The sequence below is a fragment of the Scyliorhinus torazame genome, chromosome 9 (assembly GCF_047496885.1).
Source record: "Scyliorhinus torazame isolate Kashiwa2021f chromosome 9, sScyTor2.1, whole genome shotgun sequence".
Taxonomy (NCBI): Eukaryota; Metazoa; Chordata; class Chondrichthyes; order Carcharhiniformes; family Scyliorhinidae; genus Scyliorhinus; species Scyliorhinus torazame.
The window spans coordinates 177,579,122-177,606,863 of record NC_092715.1 but is presented as its reverse complement, the minus strand read 5'-3'; the positions used below and the strand labels follow the sequence as shown (position 1 = coordinate 177,606,863).

The 27,742-nt window shown below is 47.5% G+C and overlaps 1 protein-coding gene across 1 annotated transcript in view; it reads left to right on the top strand.

Annotated features, from left to right (window-relative positions):
* LOC140429605 (A disintegrin and metalloproteinase with thrombospondin motifs 19-like) overlaps nt 1-27,742 on the top strand; it is a 789,098-nt gene that overhangs the window by 531,912 nt on the left and 229,444 nt on the right. The window contains exon 15 of the mRNA XM_072516849.1: nt 4,897-5,017. Within this exon, the coding sequence (XP_072372950.1) occupies nt 4,897-5,017 (121 nt within the window). The remainder of the gene's footprint in view (nt 1-4,896; nt 5,018-27,742) is intronic.

Below are 27,742 nucleotides of genomic sequence, written 5' to 3'. Positions count from 1 at the left end.
TCACAGGAGTCCCCTTCACAGGGTCAACAGCAAACCTGTCCACAAAGGAATCACAGGGCAACCTCACTGCCCTCTCTTACAGACTCAGCTGCAGCCTCCTACTGCCCAATGTTCTCCTCTTGTGCTGCCTTTTATCTTGCCCTGGAGCACATTGGAGCTCCCTGCCAAAAATTGCCACCCACCCATGCAACCAGTTAAATAGCATGGGCTGCCTAACATGTCAATGAATTGGCAATTTAATTGCCACAACTACTGCATAATTACAATCATAATAGAAGGCCTGTTCGCCTTCCTTAATATCGGAACAGAATGACGTTGGGGACCTGACCCGATGTCAACACGCCCAATTTTATGTTGGATCAGGAGCATTACCAGTCTGCCTCCCAGTCATAAGATTCTACACATAATGGGACAGAGTCTCCACCATTCACCAGAAATCAATCAAACCGGCACAAAAGATCAAATAATTTCAAATACAATTTATGTCTAGTACAAATCGAGAATCCACAAGCGTTTGTGTTGGTTTCAAAAGCACTGCACTGGAACTGGCCCTGCCCAGAAAACTGGCCACAGGCACCAGATGGAATGAATCACCATGGCAGTTTTCCACTCATTGCATCCATTTGCGGCCCTTTGAAGAGGCTCTTAAAATTAAGTTTTTCTTTTCGGTGCGAAGTGCTAATATGTACCTGTTAAAAGTTTTAGCCTATTACATATTTAATTTACTAAGAAACTGACTTGTTTACACCAGTGTAATTAGTAAAGGGTTCTATACAATTTCTTTAAAGTCATTTTCAGGTATTTAAAATCAGGCTATTTACAGGTGATGGACTAAACCGGTGATAGCTTTTCACAGTAACTTAATTTGAAGCCTACTTGTTACAATAAGCGATTTTCATTTCATTTCATTTCATTTTCAAACACTTAATCAAAACTCTTGTTTATTGCGATAAGCCCATTTTCAGTGGTAATAAAACTGCACCAAGTTATCACTCATAAAAAGATCAAGGATAATTTTTACTGCAAGGGAACAAAATTACATTCTAAAACACTGCACAATTGTGCTGTTTCATGGAAGATTTTACGGTTGTGATTATGTAAATGAATTTGAGCAGAAATGTGAACCATGACCTTACTTTGGAAAACCAGCACAATTCTAGTTGCAATTTGCACCCGGATTGCTGATAGCACCCAAAGGGGAATGGTTGCCCCAAGATATATAGCTCCCTCTATTGTTCCTTTATGAAAAATATTTACATTTTTTTTTACAAGTAAATGGAATTTGGTTTGTTACCGGTAGCCGCAAGTACCTTGATTGTGTATTTCCAGCTTTGACTAAATTAATTAATTAGTAGCAGTGAAGTTAAATCCAATTTCAATATTCACAAATTCCACCCTGACCTTGCAAACAACTGTTGGCAGAAAAAAAATAAAAAGACGCACTGCTGTGCACATTCTGGATGTGCCACCTGGAAGCAGGTTCTAGAAGCAACAGGAGGCTGGGCCTTTGCCAACTCTGGTTGCTGCCAATAGAATAAGAATTCTCACAGCTGGCAGGCATCGGTAGTTCTGGCAGAACAAGGTGTGTAGTTCAACACCCACCATCACAAATCTGGCCAGAACTCTCATAGAACATTTGCCAGTCTGAGCTTTTGATATATATGCTGCAGCTGTGATTTGGGAAAACACCAGAAAATTAGGCATCCTTTGCCTCTGACCCATTTCACCCAACCTGTTAACTACATACACTAATACTTCAGCTCTCACCGTGAAAAGAAACATGCTGTCATGTGACGAGCATAAAGGTCTCATCACCTCACGAAAGCACTCATGCTAGGATTCTCTGTTTGAGAAACATGGTGCTGATGCCGGGACTGAATCACAAGAGTTCTACGTTAAGGAAAGTGGTGCCGGTCCCGGAGTGATTTGGGACACGTTAATGTACTAGCACTGGTGCCATGTGGAACTAGTGCACTTCCAACCAACGCCGGCATCTGATTCGCCGGGGTCGGGATTGACACTGGAGAGCCTGACAGGCTGCAGCCACATATAAGCATCCCACACACACTCATTCCAGCCAGATGTTGCTACCATGAAGAGCAGCCCTGAGATTCGCAGAGGCAGAGCTGGAGACATTGTTGAAAGGCGTGGACGAGAGGCAAGACACCCTGTTCCCTGGCGTGGGAAGGAGGCTGTCACCTGCGGACATAAATCAGGCCTGGGCGCAGGTGACAGACGCCGTGAGTACCGTGGGCTCCACTGCCAGGACCGGACAACAGTGCAGGAAGAAGCTGCACAACCTCATCAGGGTGGCCCGGGTGAGTCACCACATCCATGCCCCTGGGACCACCCTGTCCCATACCCATAAACCCCACCCCTCCTCCCAACAGGCAGACGAGCAAGCAGCAGTGGGTGAGGGTGAGCAAACCCCCAGGCCAGCCAGGGTGAGCCACCTCCACCACCATGCCCCTTGCACTAATCCCTATCCCACACATGCGTAAACCCCCCCTCCCCCTCCCCACCCTGTCACTGCGTGGGCGTTATTGTAGCGGTTCTCTGCGCCAGTCTGAGGCACCCGGATAGGCCTCATCAGCCACGACCGCAGCTGATAACCCCTGTCGCCCAGTATCCAACCCCTCACCCGGGGGTGCACCTCGAAGATGTGGGGTACCATTGAGTGTGCCAGAATGAAGACGTTGTGCAGGCTTCCCGGGTATCGGTCCCAGGCATGCATGATGTTCATCCAGTAAACCTCTTTCATGTTGTGAAGGCCAGCACCTTATGCGGCGGAGCTCGTAGGGTGACATGTATCCCGTTTGTCATCCCCTGAACCTGGGGCATCCCAGCGATGGTGGCGAACCCTGCTGCCCGGGGCAACCTGGTAGGCTCAGTCCATATTCAGCTTGATATATTGCGCCACCCGGGCATACGGGGCCCCCATAACAGCACGGATGCACCTGTGCACGGAGATCTGTGAGATCCCAGACAGGTCCCCATTTGGCACCTGCAAGAACCCCGACGTGTAGACGTTCAGGGCGACCAACACCTTGATGACTACCAAGAGCGAGTGTCCTCCCCCATACCCCCACAGTTCCAGGTGCATCATGATGTGGCAGAGAGGTCACACGGTTCCCCTGCTCAGCCGGAGTCTTCAGTGACACTCTCAGTACGGCAGGTCCTCGAATGACGGGCGCTGCCGATATACACAAGGTCTCATGTGGCGCCGCCTTCCCACCTCCTCCTCCTCGGTCTGTTGGATTTCCTGCGCCCTCAAGTGAGATTTACTCTGAGTGTTCTCCATTGATCATAGAATCATAGAATTTACAGTGCATAAAGAGGCAATTTGGCCCTTTGAGTCTACACTAGCCCTTAAAAGAGCACCCTATCTAAGCCCAGGCCTCCACCCTGCCCCAGTAACCCCACCTAACCGTTGGACACTAAGGAGCAATTTATCATGGCCAATCCACTTAACCTGCACTCCTTTAATCTGTGGGAGGAAACTGGAGCACCTGGAGGAAACCCACACAGACATGGGAAAAAAGTGCAAACTCCACACAGTCACCTGAGGCAGCAATGAACCCGGGTACCTGGAGCTGTGAGGCAGCAGTGCTAACCACTGTGCCACCGTGGATGCATGTTGCACCACCAGCAGGGTGGCGCCTGCTTGCTTGTCAGGTGTGGGGTCTGTGGGCTCCTAGGGGGGCAGCCTTGGGAGAGGGGGGCATCCATACGGCCAGCAGAACATGGCGCAACTATGGGCCATGGTAGTCAAGGGACCATCATCCCTCCTCCCACCCCCCACCCCTCGGCCAGCAGCAGGAATAGCAGCCGATGGCTTCACCTTTGGAACATGTCTTATCTCCTCTCTTTCTCGCAGCACCATGGTGCCTCTTTCCCAATTTTGAATACTACAAGTGAACCTCGCCATTGGTAATACCCCCTGGTGGTGCATCACTAGAGACCTGGAGAATTCCAGGACGGGCCCGTTAATGCTTTGTCAATGGCGTTACTGTACAATTTGCATGCCCATGGCAGCATGCGGTGTAGAATGCATTCACGCCACAGTCGAGGCACCGGAGCATGGCATGCTGTGCGGCGCCTGCCGACAGCCTTGATTTTCGGCTGACGTGCGATTCTCAGCCCGATCATGCTTCGTGATTCTGGCATCGCTGGACGGTGAATCCCGCCCTCAGTTTCGAAATTTCACCTACACCTGTATTGATCTGCATTAATGGGCATCCTATTACACTTTTCTGCTCAAGTGAAGTTTCCTGTTGAGGGCAGATCTTAACCCAATCAATGCCTCATGCTATCTAAATGTATAGAATGGTATTAAATCCCTGTGGGCTCATCGGAGGGCAACCATAGGGGGCTCAGGTTAGTGGCAAACTGTTGATCTCAGTAGCATGAAGCCCAGGTTGGAAGCAGCAGGTGGGCGAGGGTGGGAGTGACATGTCAGGTGGTAAGAGGATCAGCTTACACTCCGGTAAACCACCCAAACTTTTCCTCAAGGGCCCAGGACAGCACTTTGGCCCTCCTGTTCCCATAAGAAAAATGAATGAAACTTACTAAGTTGGACCTGTTCCAACCCCAACTCATCTTGCTTGGCTTGCACATTAAAAGAACGTTGTTCTTTCCAGTGTCTGTCAATCCCACCAGCTCAGAAGGTCAGGTTAAAATAGGAAACTGAGAAATGAACAGAATCTTGATAGGTAAGTTTCCAAGACGATTTTAACTGCCTACTCAATTTCCACCTGGTGTGTGATGTTAAGTTAGTCTGTAAAGATTCTCAGTACGTATAACTTTAATTATCACATGAACTGTTAACATGTTATGACTTAAGAAAGTAGTAAAGTATATGTAATTCAACAAAATATATTGTTTCATTTTCCACAGAAAATTGGGTGTGATGGCATATTAGGTTCCTCAGCCAGAGAAGATCATTGTGGTGTGTGCAATGGGAATGGAAGATCATGTAAAGTCATAAAAGGAGACTTTAATCACACCAGAGGGGCAGGTATGTTTTCCTACTCTGTAAACTATTGACAATTGAGCGATTTACTTTGTACTGTTTTCGAAGTGGTTGATGACTGGCCCGTACCGGCCTCCCCGAACAGGCGGCAGAATGTGGCGACTAGGGGCTTTTCACAGTAACTTCATTGAAGCCTACTTGTGATAATAAGTGATTATTATTATTATTATTGAAATGGCCTCTGCACTCAAGCCAATATACACCAATGATTACCTCAGAGGCCACATGACAATAGCAAGCCACATTGCACAAAGGCACTCCTCCAAACATGCCCCTTTTCATAAAAAGAAAAAAACATTGTGTACGCTATCATTTGTAGTTACAAGTCAGGCGCATACATAGTCGATAACGAAAATCATCACACGTGCAGAAAACTGGTCATTCCCATCCATACCCACTTTCGTCTATCCAAAAACATGCATTATACATTCATAATATTTAAGGCACTCAGGTCTTTTAATGCATGCAGGTTATTATTGGCTGTTCTGGTGTCTGCTTGTTACTGGGGTGATGTTGTCTCTCTGGTTAATGTCGGTGCTGATGTGTTGGGTACTCTGGATCTGTGGAGACTGCGTTTACCTTAGCAGTAACATAGACAGGCTACCAACACTTGTAATAGTACAACTCTATTTTATTTAACTAAGAGTTGTTAAACATACTTGCACTGTGGGTCGACACTATGTTAGATTGACTGAAGACCTATGCCTAACCTGACCAGCCTATACTGCTAGCTCATGGTGGATGTTTGTGCTACTGACTGTGGGCTCTGTCTGTCTCAGAGGCTGCATCCCGAATGAGCGAGAAAACGAGTGCCCTCTGTCTTTGTAGTGACCGTGCCCTAACTGGTGATTGGCTGCTGTGTTGTGTGTGTTGATTGGTCTTGCAGTGTGTCAGCCAGTGTGTGTCTCTGCACCATCATGTTCTGATGTGTATATTATGACAGTTGCCATCGCACATGTTGCTGCTAACCAATTGTCTTTGCTGGGGGGAGGGGGTTGACCTCTGCGATAATGATTGTTCAGTTCCTTGTGAGGTTGGTGAAGTCACATGTTCCTCACCAGCTATCTGCAGTGAAGAATCAGTTTCTCCTGTTCTACATGTATGTCTGTGGTTTTGACGATATGCCATTCTCACTGTGTGTGATCGAGCTGACAAATTCTCTCCACAAGTCACACGTTGAGAGCGATGAATGTTTGCATTCTGACCGGCTCTCCGATGTCAGCTCTGGCAATGATTTGGCAGCTTTATCAAAGTGACATTTTGCTTCTGTTGTTACTCTTTGATTTTGTCACTCACTTCTTTTACTACTTCTGGCTTCAGTCATGTTTTAGCTATTATAAGAATAGTTTGGATGCAGCTTGACATTAGTTACTGAACTGGACTGCTTTCCATGCCTTCAGTAGATGTGTTTCTTCAATTTAGGATTACCATATACACTGTGCCAGATTTAGTCGATTTTTTGATAGTCCCTTTGGCAATTTTTGTGACTGTCTCAGCCATTCCATTTGACTAGGGACAGTGTGGAGATGATGTGTAATGCTAAATTCCCAAGCATTTACAAAGTGCCTGAATTATTAATTTGTGAACTGAGCGCAAATGTTGCTCTTCACAATGTCAGCAATGCTATGATTTTAAGGTATTCTATGATCCCACTCCTGACACCATGTTCCAAGTGGTGGATAAAATAGCCTCGAGCTTTTAAACAGTAAGAATTACACCATAGGTCACATGGCTATGGTGAGCCAAATGACACAAAGGCACTTCTCCAAACAATGAGGAAAATCCATTTGCGTTGAGTGTAGCAACAATTATGAAAATGTATATAAAAATCACATTTCAAGTTTTCCATGCCTCATCCACAATAACAGCAACTTGCACATATATAGAGCCTTTAATGTGGTGAAACATCGCAAAGGTACTTCATAGGAGTGTAATCTGCCAAAAATTGACACTGAACCAAAGAAGGGAATATTAGAGAGATGATCAGAGGTAGGTTTGAAGAGTTTCATAAAAGAAGAGAGAGAGAGAGATAGGAAGAGAATTCAAGAGCTTACAGCCCAGAAAATAGGTGCTGGAGCCTCCAATGATAGGAAGATGGAAGTGGGGTTGAATAAAAGGCAAGTAATGGAAGAATGCATCATTCTTGGAGGATTGTAGGGCTGGAAGAGGTTACTGAAATAAAGAGAGGCAAAGGTAGGGAAAGATTTGATCACTAGGATGAGAATTTTGAAATTAAAGCTATTGTAGACCAATGAGTGAGAGTCTTGATCATGGAATAATGAAATGTTGACAACACATTGTTTGGAGAGCTTTTTATTTTCTGCTGACAATATTATTTTACCAGAGGCTGCTTTAAACTGCCATAATAACAGAAACTTATTTGTAGGTGTGACCTTAGATATGTATGAGGAGCAAAACAATATTTAGGCAAAACTAACAATTGCATCGTAATTAGCAAGCAAAGGGCACTGTCACTAAACCGGGAGTATGTTGCTACTTGCATATTGCACCACAGTCACTTAGTGTTCAGATTGCTTCTGAGACACAATTATCTGGCCTAGCCATCTGACTGTAAAATTATAGTTAATGTTTCAGGTTTTGATCAGAGCTGCAAGTTCTGTTCTGATGAAAGGTCATCGACCGGAGACGTTAACTCTGTTTCTCTCTCCCCAGATGTTGTGTGACCTGCTGAGTATTTCCAGGTTCTCTTTTTATTTCAGATTTCCAACATTCACAGTATTTTGTTCTTGTAAAGTTATAGTTGTTGCCCGACATTAACATCTACCATAAAATACAATGAAGTTTGCCATAAGGAACTTTCTATAAAGTTAAACTTGTTAAATCCTTTTTCATCTAAGAACAGTGTTATGATGCCATGCTTTCCAAACAACTTTGACTTTACATTATAATTGAATGGTATGACACTTTTGATTTACATGCATTCCCCACAAAGCATGAATCACGTTATCTGAGGTCACCTTGTTTAATGAGTAACTCAAAATCATTACTTCATGTCATGCGTTTCAATTACAATGTGCTATCAAAATGAGACCCTGTTATGATTTTAATCTGAAATGCTTGGGGCTACTGTAATATTGAACAAAATATTGTGTGATGCAAACTGTTGGATTAGATTAATAACTTACTTTATACTTGACATTTCAAAGATTGTAGTACTAATGCTCCTATATTTGTTAACTTAGCTACTACACCTCGCAGAACAGGGTTTTTTTCTGTAAAGGACTTACTTTATTAAATTATAAGAATTATAGGGTGGCACAGTGGTTAGCACTGCTGCCTCACAGCTCCAGGGTCCTGGGTTCACTTCCAGCCTCGGATGACTGTGTGAAGTTTGTACTTTCTCCCCATGTCTGCGTGGGTTTCCTCCCACAGTCCAAAGATGTGCAGGTTAGGTGGATTGGCTATGCCAATTGCCCCTTAGTGTCTGATGCACGATCAATGACCACTAAAACGAGGTTATAGTACAACTGAAGGCTTTAATAAGCTAGATGTTTCCCCCAGCAGCTCAGGTACAGAATGAGGGCTGCTGGGACGGCACGGGTTCTTATACCCCGCCTATCAGGGCGGAGCTATTATGCACTCTAGCCAATGGCAAGTATATAAGTTCTACCAATGGTACTTCAGCCTCTCAGGTACCGTAATACCTATAATAGCACATTCACCCCCTGTTTAAAAAAAAGTCCGGCGGGGGCGGTGGCCAGCAACTACAAAACATAACAACATGGTATAATTAGTTATGGAGGTACCGTAATACCCCCGTACAGTGTTTAGTAACTATTTACAAGTCTGGTAGCTATGTACATTCGGTGTTTTATATTTACAGATTACAGTAAAAATTAAGCAATCAGTCGATCGGGGGCCCTGGTTGTCCTCTGTGATCGTCGGAGTCTCGGTGGTGACTCCGGTGGAGGCTCGGGCGTCTGTGACTCTGGGAGCGTGGCTTCGATCTCCATGGCAGCTTCGTCACCCCTAGACGGCGCTGGTGGGGAAAACGGCTGACCTGGGAAGGGAGCGCCTGCGGGGGGCGTCGGTGGGTGGGGGGGCCTAGGCAGGGGCGGCGGAAGGACCGATCCTCCTGTAAGGTGCTGCGGTGGAGGGGAGGGTGGGACTGGTGGCTGGAATGTACGTGGAGTTCCGGCGGGCGCCAGGTCCCGTAGGGAGACCGTATCATGTCGGCCGTCGGGGTACGCCACATAGGCATACTGGGGGTTAGCATGGAGCAGATGGACCCTCTCGACCAACGTGTCTGACTTGTGCACCCGCACGTATTTTCGGAGCAGGATGGGTCCGAGTGCTGCCAGCCAGGTTGGGAGAGAGGTCCCAGAGGAGGACTTCCTGGGGAAGACAAGGAGACATTCGTGAGGTGTCTGATTGGTGGTTGTACAAAGTAGTGACCGGATGAAGTGGAGGGCATCCGGGAGGACTTCGTGCCAGCGGGAGACTGGGAGGTTCCTGGACCGTAGTGCCAGTAGGACGGTCTTCCAGACCATTCCGTTCTCGCCCTCTACCTGTCCGTTACCTCGGGGGCTGTAACTGGTTGTCCTGCTCGAGGCGATGCCCTTGCTGAGCAGGAATTGACGCAGTTCATCGCTCATAAAGGAGGACCCCTTATCGCTGTGTATGTAAGCGGGTAACCCGAACAGTGCAAAGATGCTATGGAGGGCCTTGATGACGGTGGAGGCGGTAATGTCTGGGCAGGGGATGGCGAATGGGAACCGGGAGTACTTGTCAATCATGTTCAGAAAGTACGTGTTGCGGTCGGTGGAGGGGAGGGGGCCTTTGAAGTCCATGCTGAGGCGTTCAAAGGGATGGGAAGCCTTTATCAGGTGCGCTCTCTCTGGCCGGTAGAAGTGCGGTTTGCACTCCGCGCAGATTTGGCAGTCTAGTCCCTGGTGGCTGCCCTGACCTCCTCGATGGAGTAGGGCAGGTTGCGGGTCTTGACGAAATGGAAAAAGCGTGTGACCCCTGGGTGGCAGAGATCCTCGTGGAGGGCTCGAAGGCGGTCCACTTGTGTGGTAGCACATGTGCCGCGGGACAGGGCGTCAGGAGGCTCATTTAGCTTCACGGGACGATACAAGATCTCGTAGTTGTAGGTGGAGAGTTCGATCCTCCACCTCAAGATCTTGTCGTTTTTTATCTTGCCCCGCTGTGCATTATCGAACATGAAAGCCACCGACCGTTGGTCCATGAGGAGAGTGAATCTGCTGCCGGCCAGGTAATGCCTCCAATGTCGCACAGCTTCTACTATGGCCTGGTCCTCCTTTTCGACTGAGGAGTGGCGGATTTCGGAAGCATGGAGGGTACGGGAGAAGAAGGCGACGGGTTTGCCCGCTTGGTTGAGGGTTGCCACCAGAGCTACGTCCGACGCGTCGCTCTCTACCTGGAAGGGGAGGGACTCGTTGATGGCGTGCATCGTGGCCTTTGCAATGTCTGCTTTGATGCGGCTGAAGGCCTGCCGGGCCTCTATCGACAGGGGAAAAACTGTGGTTTGAATCAGGGGACGGGCCTTGTCTGCATAGTTGGGGACCCACTGGGCGTAGTAGCTAAAAAACCCTAGGCAGCACTTCAGGGCCTTAGAGCAGTGAAGGAGGGGGAACTCCATAAGGGGGTGCATCCGTTCAGGGTTGGGGCCTTTAACTCCATTTCGCACGACGTAGCCGAGAATGGCTAGACGGTCGGTGCTAAAAACGCATTTATCCTTATTGTACGTTAGGTTAAGGATCTTTGCGGTCTGGAGGAATTTTTGGAGGTTAGTGTCGTGGTCCTGCTGGTCGTGGCCGCAGATGGTGACATTATCGAGATACGGGAATGTTGCCCGTAAACCGTACCGGTCAAACATTCGGTCCATCTCGCGTTGGAAGACCGAGACCCCGTTAGTGACACCAAAGGGAACCCTTAAGAAGTGATAGAGCCGCCCGTCTGCCTCGAAAGCAGTGTATTTGCGGTCACTAGTGCGGATGGGGAGCTGGTGGTAGGCGGACTTGAGATCCACCGTGGAGAAGACCTTGTAATGCGTGATCATGTTTACCAGGTCGGATATGCATCCAGCTGCGTAAACCTGTTGATGGTCTGACTGTAGTCGATGACCATCCTATGCTTCTCCCCGTTCTTTACCACCACTACTTGAGCTCTCCAGGGGCTATTATTGGCTTCAATGACCCCTTCTCTCAGTAGCCTTTGGACCTCTGATCTAATAAAGATCCGGTCCTGGGCACTGTAGCGTCTGCTCCTGGTGGCGACGGGTTTGCAATCCAGGGTGAGGTTCGCAAACAGGGTAGGCGGGTCGACCTTAAGGGTCGCGAGGCTGCAGACAGTAAGGGGGGGGTATAGGGCCACCGAATTGGAAGGTCAGACTTTGAAGGTTTCACTGGAAGTCTAAACCTAGGAGTGTAGCCGCGCAGAGGTGAGGAAGGACATAGAGACGGAAATTTTTTTTTTGAACTCCCTTCCCTGGACTGTGAGGTTTGCTAAACAAAACCCCTTTATCTCCACTGAGTGGGAACCGGAGGCCAGTGAGATTTTTTGATTAACAGGGTGGATGAGGAGGGAACAGTGCCTTACCGTGTCGGGGTGTATGAAGCTCTCCGTGCTCCCAGAGTCAATTAGGCAGGACGTCTCATGGCCGTTGATGAAAACAGTCGTCGTAGCGGTTGAGAGTGTTCAAGGTCGAGATTGATCCAGTCACCGAGGCCAATCGCAGTAGTTGAGAATTCTGTTCAGGCAGTGTGTGGTTGGCTGAGCTGGGGTCCTGGGGGCCCGTCCAAGATGGCGTCTCCCATTGGTCGCACATGGCCGGGGGTGCACAAAATGGCGGCGCCCGTCCCTCAAGTGTGGCGTCCGTGGAACAAGATGGCGGCGCCCGGGGTCCGCACGTGTCCCTGGGATATAGGGGTGGCGTCGACCACTGGCCACACGAGGCCCGTGGAGAGGTTTGTGGTGGCGGTCCAGAGTCGCCGCTGGAGACCGCGGCCACCACTCGGGCCTGACATACCCCCACAAAATGACCCTTTTTGCCGCATCCCCTGCAGGTGGATGCGCGGGCCGGGCAGCGCTGGCGGGGGTGCTTGGCCTGCCCGCAAAAGTAGCAGCGGGGCTCCTCGGAGTTGGCAGGCCGCCTTGCAGCGCAGGCCTGCGGGGGAACGGGGGAAGTCTCTGGGTCGGCCGCTGCAGGATTCCATGCTGCCCAGGGGGCTGCCGCGCGGTCGGGAACGTAGGCGCGGGCGTTCCTGGAGGCCACGTCCGGGGAGCCTGCAAGGGCCCGTGCCTCCCTAAGACCCAGGGTGTCTTTCTCTAACAGGCGCTGGCGGATTTGAGATGAAAGCATACCTGCCACGAAAGCGACCCAGACGAAGAGTTCCATGTGCTCGCTCGCCGAATCTTGAGGGCAGCCGCAGCTTCTGCCCTGCACCAGGTGTGCGCGGTAGAATTCCTCCAACGATTCCCCAGGGGTTTGCCGTCTTGTTGCAAGCAGGTGCCGGGCGTAGACCTGGTTTACCGAGCGAATATAGTGTCCTTTTAGCAGCTCGATTGTTGCATCGAAGTCTTCCGCTTCCTTGATGAGGGTGTAGATCTCCGGGCTCACCCTTGAGTGCAGGACGTGCAGTTCCTGCTCTCCCGTGGGTGCGTTTTCTGCCGTCTTGAGATACCCTTTAAAACATGCCAGCCAGTGCTTCAAGATCGCCGCTGAGTTCGCTGCGTGGGGGCTAAGTTGCAGACACTCCGGCTTGATTCAAAGCTCCATCCTTTCTTCTTAAAATCTAGCTTATTAAATTGATGCATGATCAATGACCACTAAAACGAGGTTGTAATACAACTGAAGGCTTTAATAAGCTAGATGTTTCCCCCAGCAGCTCAGGTACAGAATGAGGGCTGCTGGGACGGCACGGGTTCTTATACCCCGCCTATCAGGGTGGAGCTATTATGCACTCTAGCCAATGGCAAGCATATAGGTTCCACCAATGGTACTTCAGCCTCTCAGGTACTGTAATACCTATAATACCACTGTGTCCAAATGGTTAGATGGGTTTTTAAGACAGATTATCCTGCCCTGGGCACAGCAATTACAGGAAATATGGGTGCAACGCTTGCATACCTGGAAGGGACACCGACCTGATCTTTCATCAATTCGTATGCCTTGGCCTAAAAACAAGGAAAACTGCTCCAGTGTGTTTGTGCATATTCTTTTTTTTGATACTTATCTCTAATATTTAAATCTGAATCAATAAGTAATTCAGGCTGCTTTTAAACTGCCACAGGGGCTGGTTTTGCACAGTGGGCTAAACAGCTGGCTTGTAAAGTAGAACAAGGCCAGCAGCGCGGGTTCTATTCCTGTACCGGCCTCCCCGAACAGGCGCCGGAATGTGGTGACTAGGGGCTTTTCACAGTAACTTCATTGAAGCCTACTTGTGACAATAAGTGATTATTATTATCATATTTATATTGTGTGGCACGGTAGCACAATGGTTAGCACTGTTGCTTCACAGTTCCAGGAACCCAGCTTTGATTCCCAGCTTGGGTCACTGTCTGTGTTGAGTTTGTACTTTCTCCCCGTGTCTGCGTGGGTTTCCTCCGGGTGCTCTGGTTTTCTCCGTACTCGTTAGATGAATTGAACATTCTGAATTCTCCCTCCGTGTACCAGAACAGGCGCCGGAGTTTGGCGACTAGGGGATTCTCACAGTAACTTCATTGCAGTGTTAATGTAACCCGACTTGTGACATCAATAAAAATTATTATTATTATTGATGTGAAGCAGGTTTGAATTTATATCGATGTGGAAGTGGCCGTGTACTCAGGGTGAGGTGAAAAACAAAAATGAAAAAAAATAAAATAAAAAAGGTTAGCAATTTACTCACAACCACACTGAACTGGTGAAGAACAAGACCGCCTCTGCTAATTAATCTCACATCATTTTGTAACACATCTCCAGTGCAGTGCAAAGCCAAATTGAGAAAGGACCCAAGTGATTGTTTGGATCTCTTGATAATGTCTTAAATTCACTGTGGATTTTTGTATAAGTCAGATGAAGGAGACACTGTTGCCCAGGCTCATTAAAGATTAGCAATTTCTGTTGTGCTGTTCTACACACAGCTGCAACCACACATGAACAAAGCTACAATAAAATCAGAAAGTTCTGGAAACTTCAGCAGGTCTGGCAGCATCTGTGACGAGAGAAATAGAGTTATGTTTTGAGTCCATGTGACTCTTGTTAGAGTCTTATGGTCTTGTTCAGAGTGAAGGAAAGGGAGATGGAGTTTATACTGTTTAAGAGGGGGTGGAGCAAAAGAGAAGGACAGGGCTGGGTGGGAACTAAGGAGCGATCTGACAAAGATGTCAGGTCTCGCCAAGGCCATCCCCCACCTCCACTACTTGCCTTCAAACAACCGCCTCACCTCAAACAGACCACTGTTCACAGCAAACTGCCCAGCCTTCAGGAGAACAGCGACCACGACACCATAGAACCCTTCCACGACAATCTCTATAGGACATGCCTACATGCCTAATCATCGCCATGGATACTATCATCACATGTGACAACATCACCAACCAGGTACACGGTACGTACTCATGCGACTCGGCCAACGTTGCCTATCTCATACATTGCAGGAAAGGATATCCTGAGGCATGGTACATCGGCGAGATCATGCAGACGCTACAACAATGGATGAATGGACACCATGCAACAATCACCAGGCAGGAGTGTTCACATCGAGTCGCGGAACGCTTCAGCAGTCAAGGACATTCAGCCTCCAATCTTCAGGTAAACGTTCTCCAAGGCAATCTTCAAGACTCACAACAATGCAAAATCGCCGAGCAGAAACTGGTAGCCAAGTTCCGCACGCATGAGGATGGCCTCAACCAGGATCTCGGGTTCATTACATGTAATCTCCACCACATTGCCTGGGTTTGCAGAATCCTACTAATAGTCCTGGCTTGAGACAATTCATACCTCAATTAACTGTAATTATCCCGTACTCCAGTCAAATTGTTTGTACCTGTGAAGACTTGTTTACCTGTAAAGACTTGCATTCCAACCATTCTTCACATTCCTATCTGTAATTATCTTGAAATTGTGTCTTTGTCTATATATGCTGTGTTTGTGAACCTGCCTCCACTTAACCAAATGTAGCAGCGCTCCAAATACTTGTGATTTCAAATAAACCTGTTGGACTTTCACCTGCTGTTGTGAGGCTTCTTACTGTGCCCACCCCACTCCAGCGGCGGCATCTCCACAGCAAAGATGTCATGGATACAAGAACAAAGGGTGCGTTAACGGTACTGTTAAAGACTAAAGAAGGTGCTGATAGTGGCATAAAGTTAAGATAGCAGTATGTGTTCATAGTGGGCCAGGAGATGCAGCAGTATTTCACTGTGATCGACAAAACGCACCCTCTTTCCTTGGGTTGCAACCCCACCCAATCTCATCAACCCAGCTCCTTCTGCCATACAAAGACAGGCTGGTGTCAGGGGTCATACTTTCCCATATATCCTGGGATCAGACACATTCTGGGGTCGGGATTCAGAATTGCTCCTGGGGTTGAAACCCTCCTTTCCTCACTGGATCAGAATGCCCCTCTCCCAGAGTTCGTAACCAGACGACATCGCCCCCTCACCAGCCCCCCCACCATGCTTTCACTAGCAGCTGCAAGCAGGCTTCCCACCTGTTCCTGCATCCTGCTCCATAGTCCTTGCTGGTTGACGAGATCTACCATGCGGATTTAGTGAAATCTTTTATTGCCTCTATTTGATTACAATTAGGAGAAACTTAAATCTATTCTCAATAAAGTCCGGCTGAAATCCTCATTTTTAAATGGGTAATAAAACTGGGTCTTAATATTTATATTAAAATAGCCTTTTTACCTATCAGATCTATCAGGAAATCCTCGATTACTGTCGCTGGTCAACTGGAAGCCAGGTTTGTCACTTAGCCTGACTTCTGGGCGAGATCCTGGCAAAGACACAGATTGTGGAGGTCAATCTCTGCTGCCAGTGGAGAAATCTGGAATTGCGCCCCACACTAGCCTTTAATCCTATTGGCTAACGCCTGGTACAAATGGTTGGAGTTTGAGCAGAGCATGCTCCACATATTTGTATCAGGCATTGAGCAGCCAGTCCAGTGATTTTTAACAGGTAAAGAAATGTTACATTCATTTTTGTGGGAGCAGGAGGAGTTCAGAGCCAATCCCTATGAGGCCCCTATCAGGATGCCTCTGTTATCAACAGCACACCTGCCCATACAGACCCCCTGGTTGGCCGAGCATAGGATCCAACCAAAGATGCTTTGAGCCAACAGTGACTCTGGCCACTTCATCTACTTGATGCCCATTTATGGCAGAAGTTGAAGATTACTCCCAGTGACTAAGAGTGCTTTACTCAAAGATGGACTTCAAGGAGAAATGGAAAGAAAGAAACCAAGCGAAACAGATGTTCCAGAATGATAAAGAAAAGACAGTCAAAGGCAAAGTTTTTAAAAGTGAGCATGTATGTTGTAAGTCAGTGACATTTTGGGAGAATGTTTAACTGGGCAAGAATGTGAGGCTGAATTTTCAGGCCCCGCCAAGTTCACAATTGGAGAGGGATAAAATACCAACCAAGGGCAGCGTCCCAGTTTTCCAATGCCATTCATGTTCACTAGTGCAGTGGGAGGGCCAAATCACAACCCACCCACATCTCCCACTAAGGCTACTTAAAGTGCTAACTGAGCTTATTCTTCTGCTTTCATTTATCTGGGTATACAGCAACAACTATCAGTTTGAACTCATCAAGAGCTTGTTAATGGAGGGTGTTGAGAGTTTCACAGGGGCACACAGATTATAAGTACTCTCTGGGGTAGATCAGGTCAAAGTAGATGGTTCAGCATGGGAAGTGTCCAGGGAATTACGCCAAAGTCTTAAATGTTGTAAAGGTGAAGAGGGAGCTTGAGGCAATGAAGCCTTGAAAGAAGACAGCTCATTGGAGGAAGAAGGGAAGTAAGAGGTGAGAGAGGAGAAAGAACTGGAGACTGAGGGGGATAATGACGAACACTGAGGTACTCCAGCTGTGCAGGGAGATACCGGGCATGACACATCTAATTCCTTACCGCCAACAAAGAATGCCAAATTTGACCAGACGGTTTCCTTCACTGCCTCCGACCTTATCATGTCAGCAATAAAAAGACTTCAAGTTTCATTATTTATAAAATGTAGAGAAATGGCAATAGAAAGACACCCAGGTGACTTACTCAGGTGACCGCTCAACACGGTGGCCTCCAAGCTCAGCCGCTCCAATATGGTCTTCCCTCTTTTGTCTCAGAGGAGGTAGAGGCAGCCAGTTTACCTGTCTCTGCTGGTGGCTGAGATAATGGGGTGACAGTCCTGATCATAAATGTATCTGTGGGGCATCTCCAGAGATTGCTGGACCTGCATCATTACAGGGGAAGCCTCTGTCACTTCATCCTGTTGCACAGAGGTTCCTACTGACAGAGAAGCCAAGGAAATCAAGGACTACAATGACGCCCAATGAGAGGTGGCACTGTTATCCTTCGTGGTGACAGTTTCAGCCCTTGCCACACATATGGGATTCCTGGAGCGAACATCAGATTTGACATCCAAATATCCCTGTGACACGAGCACCATTGATAGCTACAGCCTACACACTGTGGCATGCATGACAGTGCACTGCATCAGCATAGGCTCCTGGTGCTGCACAAAAGGCTGTCCATGAGATTGGCTACTTACTCCATAGAGGTGCTCATGTGCTGATAGCCCTGAACCTTGGTGGGCAACATGATCTGGATGGGCCCCTCTATTCTCAGCCTTTGACCCTGCACTCATTTAGTGAACTCCAAAGTGTGGAAGCCCATCTCCTGCTGCTGTTCCAGCTTGAAACCTCTTTCCTGCAGCTTGTGAGGCTCTGCACCTGTGCCTAGCTGAACACGGCCATGTTTGTCCTCCCTTCTCCAATTGGAACTTGCCACATTTGACTCTGGCACATCCTCTTGGACAGCAGTGACTGCTTCTTACCCAGTGGCACACTCTCTGAACAGGCACAAGGACAAATGGAGGTGAGGGTGTCTGCACTAGTGGATGGTGAAGTAATTCTAAGTTGTGACAGTGCCTCCTTTGTGTGGTACTTCTCCTGGGCTGCTGCTTTGAAGGGAAAGGGTTTCAATGAGTAGATGTATGCATTTTTGGGAGACACAAGAAAAGCCTTGGAAAGCAGTAACCTCTACAGTGCTGAAACTTCACAAGGGAAGTTAATTTTAGGCATGTTGTAAGATGGGGTGGAATGCAATGTGAATAAGCACAGCACCCTCTGTAATCACCATCAGCAACATGACTGCCAATTTCACCAGGGCAGATTTCCTCCTGGTCAGTTACCCTATTTCCATTACCCTATCCTCATGACATCAAAATGGGGGGCACATTTGAGACCCTCTCTCCCATTTTTTAATATTATTTTATAAGATGTGGGCATCACTGGCTAGGCCAGCATTTATTTTGCACAATGTTGCCTCTGTGCATTGGGAGGGAGTGAATGCTTAAGGTGGTTGTCAGTCAAGTGGCCTGCTTTGTCCTGATGGTGTTGAGGTATTGAGTGTTAGACCTGCAATTACCCAAGTAAGTGGAGAGTATTCCATCAAACTCCTGACTTCTTGTTTGTAGATGGTGAGCAGGCATTGGGGAGTCATTTAAGTAACCCGCCATAAAGTTCCCAGCCTCTGACTTGCTATTTTAGCCTGTTTTACCGGCATAGACAGAACAGAACAAGTTAAGGCACCACTGTGCTAAATGACCCATGACAATTGCTCCTATTCATTAGCTGCTGTATGTCTCAGTGGCGATAGGCCATGAGGCTCCTCAGCCAGTTTGTCTGCTGGAGGCGGTACACCCAGAGGGCTGCTGTCCTGAGTGTTGGGGTGTCACTCTCCTTGCTCTGGATCCAACATCCACATGTATTTCTGCCACTTACAGTCATTGTTATGCCTTGCCCGATGTACTTTGTTTGTTCAGGTCACCTCCTCAGGAGGAGGATCTCCCAGCCTCACTCAGCCTCCAATATTACATCTAACCTTCAACTGAGAACCTTGGGCGTCACTATATCCAGGCTTTCCCCTCCTCCCCTGGGACATATTCCAAAGATCAGCAATTTGATTTGCACAGCAGCCACGGGAACGGCTGCTGTGGTTGCTCAGCTTCAGGCCTGCACTTTAGAAGTTCCAGCTTTCTTCCTCCCACCGCAGCCACTAATTAGATAACACACATATCGCTCCATTAATTAAGCGGTAATCCCCATCAATTTCATATATTGTTTCCCTTTGCGATCCCGAAATTGGCCCAGCTCACTTTTCCCGTCCCCGACCCAGAAATCCTGCCCATTGTGATTGAAAGTACAACCATCAGTAATGGAGTCAAGGTTTTAGGAGGGAGTGACAGATCACAGGACACACAGTAAAGAGTTTAAACAGAAATCAGTGGTTGAAATGGCAAAGGTTGAATGAGGCAAGGCCAAAGAGGGATTTGAACACAAAGAAGAGCATTATATAACTCGGTGGAGCTTGACATTGATGGGTGTACTGAGCGTATTGGCTTTTATGGGAGCTGTAGCATTCCAGGCAACTTCCATTGTATTGTAAATCTTTTGTTATGAACATACTGAGCTCAGATTGATCCTTTGATCTTTGAATTGCTCCCCCCACGAGCCCTATATGTCCAAGCATTTTAAAATCTGTTTCTTCATCACAGTCATTCAAACTGGTGATGCACTGAGGTTGGGTTGGTATAAATTCAAGGCAGTAATTATTTAGCCTAATTTCCTTATAGCCTTTCATCAGGAAGTAGTCAAAGATAAATAGGTTGTACTGGAAGCCATATATATTGTAAAACTGATTATAAAAGACAATTGGAAAAGGCCACAAATATTATTACAAAGCCACACAACTCCCACTAACTTTTTCCTGTGGCCACTTGTTGCATTATTATAGAATACCGTTTTCCCTCATGATTATGTTTCAAAGTATGGGGATTTTTTGTAGACGCAATGGACTGGATTTTCACCTCGGGTGGATAATGTCCACTTCTTGAGGAAGTGTCTCAAATGACACAATTTCCATTCCAGTCAGGCGGGTGCATGCTGAAGTTGAGTCCATCACCCTCGGACATAGATCTGAGGTGGCCAATGGGTCTGCCAAATACCGAGGCAGCTGGTTGAAAGCTCGACCTCGGTTTTCTGGGACTTTGTCTCAGTTGTGCTATTAAATATTAGGCCCTCTAAACCTCACTTCCCCATAGCCCTCCCCTGCCCTAACCACACCAATATGTGCCAACCCATGCCCTGTACCTACCTCCAATGGCCATTCATTCATACACTCCATACTAACCCATGCCCATCCACCCATCGCCAAAGACCCCTCATAAATTCCATGTCAACCATCCCCTTTCACCCAACCCCAGTGCCCCTTAATGCCCTCCACATCAACTATGCCCATCCAACCAACCCCAATAGCTCCTCATACCCTCCATGTCCTATGCACATTCACCCAGTATACAATCTCTGCAGAACTATTGAACTTTATAGGATAGAAAAGTTTAAAAAACAGCAATCCTTGTGACAATAAAGATGATTTATTATTTATTTATTTATTCATAACTTCCTTTAAAAAAAACTGCACTTGGTACTACCCTATAAATGTGTCAGGCAACTAGGACGTTTAAGTATCAACAGCAAAATCGACTCAACACCTCTTTATCTTATGTAAATAAACATTGAGCTCTTGACAAAATATATCTAAATATAAGTCAATCAAGCAATGTTTTGCGTTTGTGCACCTGGTTCAACTAATCAATGCAAACCTGGGCTCTTGGGCAAATCCCATTGTGCATATTTGGCTGAGAGCTTTGAAGAGATCTCAGCAAACTTTGAAGACTCCTCATTACTCTGTGCCAATCACTGAAGAAATACTGCTACAACTCGCCAAGGCAAAGGATTTACCATCCAAGATATGAAGGGTGGATACTGGCAAGTGAAGTTGAATGAATGCTGCAGTTCCCTGACTTCGTTTTAGATGCTATTTGGTAAAGACAGGTGATTACACGTGCCTTTTAGCTTTTCTACTGCTTTGGAAGAGTATCAAACCAGACAGCATGAAATTGCCAATGGTGTCCCAGACAGCTGATGAAGATGATGTGAGTTCACCCACTGCACAAGGAACGGAATGACCACAAGTCTCAGAGAGCAACTGCTTCCCAACAAATGCAATGGATCAACAGTAACGCTTGCCATGGCATTGACATTCCCTGGAGAGATAACTTCACCCCAGGAACAAGCAAACACCAGATGAACAACCAATCACAACACACATATGTACTATTTGAAGGCCTGAATGTTTGAAAGATCATGTGTGCTCTATGTGTTTAGAGACAGACAAATTATGACTTTCTTTACAGACTAAGGATGTGGGTAACTTGCAGCAGCAAATGACCAATGGGGGTCGTTTGGAGAAATGTCTTTGTGCACTGTTACCTCTTGTGTACTGTGGCTTGCTACATTCATGCAACCTCTGAGGTCATCTTGGGTAGAAGCCATTTTTACATACCATGTGAATAAAGCCAGCTCTTCAAGCATTCAGGTAAAACTCTTAAATCAACTTTGACAATGGAGAGTGTGTCTGGATGGCCAAAAACCATCTTTCCCAATAGGTCTTGTTTTCTCAATTCTCAAATGCCTAACATTGCAGGGAAGGACAGAGAAAATGTTTCAAAGACATACTGAGGCTCTCCTTGAAGTGCAACAACATTGACATTAATGACTAGGGGGCGATTGCAGCCAATTGTTTAGAATGGAGACGACTTGTTCATCAAGCTGTATTACGTATTCACAGAATCATAGAATGTACAGTGCAGAAGAAGATCATTTGGCCCATCGAGTCTGCACCGACCCCTGGAAAGAGCACCCTACCTAAGCCCATACGTCCACCCTATCCCCACATCTCCACCCTATCCCCATAACCCCACCTAAACTTTTTTGACAATAACCTGCACATCTTTGGACTGTGGGAGGAAACTGGAGCACCCGGAGGAAACCCATGCAAGCACGGGGAGAACGGGCAGACTCCGCACAGACAGTGACCCAAGCCGGGAATCGAACCTGGGACCCTGAAGCTGTGAAGCAACTGTGCTGACCACTGTGCTACCGTGCTGCCCCGTATTGAATCACAACTTCTTAATCATGGGGCAAAGAAGAATACAAAAGGAAGTAAATCCTGCACTTTGGATCGCACTTCCTTGTGGGCACCCTGCCCCAAGCTCAGCCACTCTTGGTGATGGACACTGAAATCCCCCACAAAGAGTACATTCTGCCACCATCAGTACTTCCTCCAAGTGATGCTCAACATGAAGGAGTACTGATTCTTCAGCTGACGGGGTGGTATGTGGTAACCAGTAGCCAGTTTCTTTGCCCAAGTTTGACCTGTGCCATGAGATTTCATGGGGTTTGGAGTCTATGCTGAGGATTCCCAGGTCAACTCCCTCCTGACTGTATACCACTTTGCCACCGCCTCTGCTGGGTCTGTCCCACTGGCAGGATTGGTGATTGTGATATCTGGGACACTTGTCTGCATGGTATGATTCTGCTGATATAACTATGTCAGGCTGTTGCTTGACCAGTCTGTGAGAGAGCTCTCCCAATTTTGGCACAAGCCCCTAGATGTTAGAAAGAACAATTTTGCCGGGTCAGCAGGGCTGGGCTTTTCATTGTTGTTTCCAGTATCTGGATTGAATCTGTGTGGTTAGTCCGATCTCTTGCTTTTTGTAGGCTATGGGGCAGTTAGATACAACTGAGTGGTTTGCAGTTACATGGAGGCCAGGCTGGGTAAGGATGGCAGGTTTCCTTCCCTGAAATCATTGCGACAATCAACACTGGTTTAATGATCATCGTTAGGTAACCATTCCACTTTTAATTAGATTTTTGTTGAATTCAATGCTGTGGTGGGAGTTGAACCCGGGTCTCCAGATCTTCACCCTGGGATTCACCCCCTCCAGCGTCGCGCAACTGTGCTGCAGAAGTTGAGTCGGGAGAGGGAATGTGGGAGGGAGTGAGCACTACCTGAGGTGGAGGGAAGAGTTGAGCACTGTCCAAGGTGTGTGTAAGCACCGTCCGGAATGGGTGGGAGGGAAGGGTTAATATGATGTAACATTGCCCGTGCCACGTGATAATGAGATGAGGAATAGGGGGAGAGAGCAATTAAACACGTGGCTACAGGGATGGTGCAGGCGGGAGTGTTTCAGATTTCTGGATAACTGGGGCTCTTTCTGGGGAAGGTGGGACCTCTACAGACAGGATGGTCTACATCTGAACCTGAGGGGCACAAATATCCTGGGGGGGAGATTTGTTAGTGCTCTTTGGGGGGGGGGGATAAACTAATGCAGCAGGGGCATGGGAACCTGGATTGTAGTTTTAGGGTACGGGAGAATGAGAGTATAGAGGTCAGGAGCACAGATTTGAGGTCGCAGGAGGGGGCCAGTGTTCAGGTAGGTGGTTTGAAGTGTGTCTACTTCAATGCCAGGAGTATACGAAATAAGGTAGGGGAACTGGCAGCATGGGTTGGTACCTGGGACTTCGATGTTGTGGCCATTTCGGAGACATGGATAGAGCAGGGACAGGAATGGATGTTGCAGGTTCCGGGGTTTAGGTGTTTTAGTAAGCTCAGAGAAGGAGGCAAAAGAGGGGGAGGTGTGGCGCTGCTAGTCAAGAGCAGTATTACGGTGGCGGAGAGGATACTAGATTGGGACTCATCTTCCGAGGTAGTATAGGCTGAGGTTAGAAACAGGAAAGGAGAGGTCACCCTGTTGGGAGTTTTCTATAGGCCTCCAAATAGTTCTAGGGATGTAGAGGAAAGGATGGCGAGGATGATCCTGGATAAGAGCGAAAATAACAGGGTAGTTATTATGGGAGACTTTAACTTTCCAAATATTGACTGGAAAAGATATAGTTTGAGTACATTAGATGGGTCGTTTTTTGTACAGTGTGTGCAGGAGGGTTTCCTGACACAATATGTTGACAGGCCAACAAGAGGCGAGGCCACGTTGGATTTGGTTTTGGGTAATGAACCAGGCCAGGTGTTGGATTTGGAGGTAGGAGAGCACTTTGGGGACAGTGACCACGATTCGGTGACGTTTATGTTAGTGATGGAAAGGGATAAGTATACACTGCAGGGCAAGAGTTATAGCTGGGGGAAGGGCAATTGTGATGCCATTAGATGTGACTTGGGGGGGATAGGTTGGAGAAGTAGGCTGCAAGTGTTGGGCACACTGGATAAGTGGAGCTTATTCAAGGATCAGCGACTGCGTGTTCTTGATAAGTACGTACCAGTCAGGCAGAGAGGTAGGCGTAGAGCGAGGGAACCGTGGTTTACCAAAGAAGTGGAATCTCTTGTTAAGAGGAAGAAGGAGGCCTATGTGAAGATGAGGTGTGAAGTTTCAGTTGGGGCAATGGATAGTTACAAGGTGGCGAGGAAGGATCTAAAGAGAGAGCTAAGACGAGCAAGGAGGGGACATGAGAAGTATTTGGCAGGTAGGATCAAGGAAAACCCAAAAGCTTTCTATAGGTATGTCAGGAATAAGCGAATGACTAGGGTAAGAGTAGGACCAGTCAAGGACAGGGATGGGAAGTTGTGTGTGGAGTCTGGAGAGATAGGCGAGATACTAAATGAATATTTTTCATCAGTATTCACTCAGGAAAAAGAGAATGTTGTGGAGGAGAATGCTGAGACCCAGGCTATTAGAATAGATGGCATTGAGGTACGTAGGGAAGAGGTGTTGGCAATTCTGGACAGGCTGAAAATAGATAAGTCCCCGGGGCCTGATGGGATTTATCCTAGGATTCTCTGCGAGGCCAGGGAAGAGATGCTGGACCTTTGGCTTTGATTTTTATGTCATCATTGGCTACAGGAATATCCAGAGGACTGGAGGATAGCAAATGTGGTCACTTTGTTCAAAAAGGGAGCAGAGACAACCCCGGCAACTATAGACCGGTGAGCCTCACGTCTGTAATGGGTAAAGTCTTGGAGGGGATTATAAGAGACAAGATTTATAATCATCTAGATAGGAATAATATGATCAGGGATAGTCAGCATGGCTTTGTGAAGGGTAGGTCATGCCTCACAAACCTTATCGAGTTCTTTGAGAAGGTGACTGAACAGGTAGACGAGGGTAGAGCAGTTGATGTGGTGTATATGGATTTCAGTAAAGCGTTTGATAAGGTTCCCCACGGTAGGCTATTGCAGAAAATACGGACGCTGGGGATTGAGGGTGATTTAGAGATGTGGATCAGAAATTGGCTAGCTGAAAGAAGACAGAGGGTGGTGGTTGATGGGAAATGTTCAGAATGGAGTTCAGTTACAAGTGGCGTACCACTAGGATCTGTTGTGGGGCTGTTGCTGTTTGTCATTTTTATCAATGACCTAGAGGAAGGCGCAGAAGGGTGGGTGAGTAAATTTGCAGACGACACTAAAGTCGGTGGTGTTGTCGACAGTGTGGAAGGATGTAGCAGGTTACAGAGGGACATAGATAAGCTGCAGAGCTGGGCTGAGAGGTGGCAAATGGAGTTTAATGTCGAGAAGTGTGAGGTGATTCACTTTGGAAGGAATAACAGGAATGCGGAATATTTGGCTAATGGTAAGGTTCTTGGAAGTGTGGATGAGCAGAGGGATCTAGGTGTCCATGTACATAGATCCCTGAAAGCTGCCACCCAGGTTGGTAGGGTTGTGAAGAAGGCCTATGCAGTGATGGCCTTTATTGGTAGAGGGATTGAGTTCCGGAGTCAGGAGGTCATGTTGCAGCTGTACAAAACTCTGGTACGGCCGCATTTGGAGTATTGCGTACAGTTCTGGTCACCGCATTATAGGAAGGACGTGGAGGCTTTGGAGCGGGTGCAGAGGAGATTTACCAGGATGTTGCCTGGTATGGAGGGAAAATCTTATGAGGAAAGGCTGATGGACTTGAGGTTGTTTTCGTTGGAGAGAAGAAGGTTAAGAGGAGACTTAATAGAGGCATACAAAATGATCAGGGGGTTAGATAGGGTGGACAGTGAGAGCCTTCTCCCGCGGATGGAAATGGCTGGCACGAGGGGACATAGCTTTAAACTGAGGGGTAATAGATGTGGGACAGAGGTCAGAGGTAGGTTCTTTACGCAAAGAGTGGTGAGGCCGTGGAATGCCCTACTTGCAACAGTAGTGAACTCGCCAACATTGAGGGCATTTAAAAGTTTATTGGATAAGCATATGGATGATAATGGCATAGTGTAGGTAAGATGGCTTTTGTTTCGGTGCAACATCGTGGGCCGAAGGGCCTGTACTGTGCTGTATCGTTCTATGTTCTATGTTCTATTGCCAGAATAGAGGGAGCTGAATATTGCTGGGAGGGAGGTGGACATTGTCAGGAGTTGGCAGTTTCAGGGGATTTACTTAGAATTACGTTGATTTTATACCTGCAGTGAAACACTGAATAAGTCAGTGTCAAAACCAGGCTGGGTTCTTCTTCTTAGGCTGTCTCTCGGGGTCGAGGGTGACTTGCTTCAACTCTAAAAATGAGTTGTTCAATGGTTGAGATATCGACTGTGCAACTTACAGCCTCTGTCACAGTTTGGGACAGACGGTGGTTGGAGGAACGGCTTTGATGGTGTCCTTTGATGTGTTTCCTCTGCCCTCCAGTGGCTCGCTTGCTGTATCGAAGCTCCAAATCCAGCACTTGTTTTGGGAGTCTCGTGTCAGGCACGCAGACAATGTGGCTTGCCCAGCAGAGCTGATTGAACATGATCAGTGCTTCAGTGCTGGGAATGTTGGCCTGAGTGAGAATGCTGATGTTGATATGCCTATCCTGCCAATGGAATTGCTGGATCATGTGGAGGTAGCACTCATTGGTGGTACATCTTCATGGTTTTGAGGTACTAGGAGAGTGGGTGTCCCTACAGCTCTGCAGCACATGAACGTGGTGTCAGATCTGAGTCTCAAACACTTTCCTCAGGCTACTGAAGGCTGCGCTGGCACACTGAAGGCAGTGTTGAACCTCATTGTTGATGTCTGCCCTTGTTGACAGTAGGCTCCCAAGGTATGGAAAGTGGTCCATGTTGTCCAAGGCCTTGTTGTGGATTTTGGTATTCGGGGATTGGGGGTCAGTACTCTGTTGCAAGGGCAGATTAGTTCAGGACCGTTGTCTTACAGGTGTTTTGTGTGAGGCCCCATGCTTTCGTACATCCCGGTGAAGGTGTTGACGATAGCTTGGAGCTCGGCCACTGAGTATGCGCAGACGTGAGCATCATCTGCATGTTCAATGACAGAGGACCTTGGATCTGGCCTGTGGACAGCAGAGAGTGAACAGATTTCTGTTTGTTGTGTAGTTTATCTCCATTCCAGCAGGGTATTTGCTGGTGCAGTGATGGAATACTGCAGCAAAAAAGATCAAGAAGAATGTAGGTGTGATGACACAGCCTTGCTTGACCCCAGTCCGAACATGAATTGGGTCTGTGATAGATCCATTGGTCAGGATCATGGCTTGCATGTCATTCTGGAGCAGGTGGAGGAGGATGCTGACAAACATTTGGGGCAGCTGAAACAGAAGAGGATGCTCTCCTCCTTCCAGATAAGGGAATTGAAGTCAAGTATTGTGCCAGTAGTGCTCATCTTCCATGCTTCAGCAGGAATTCCATCTGCTTCTGATG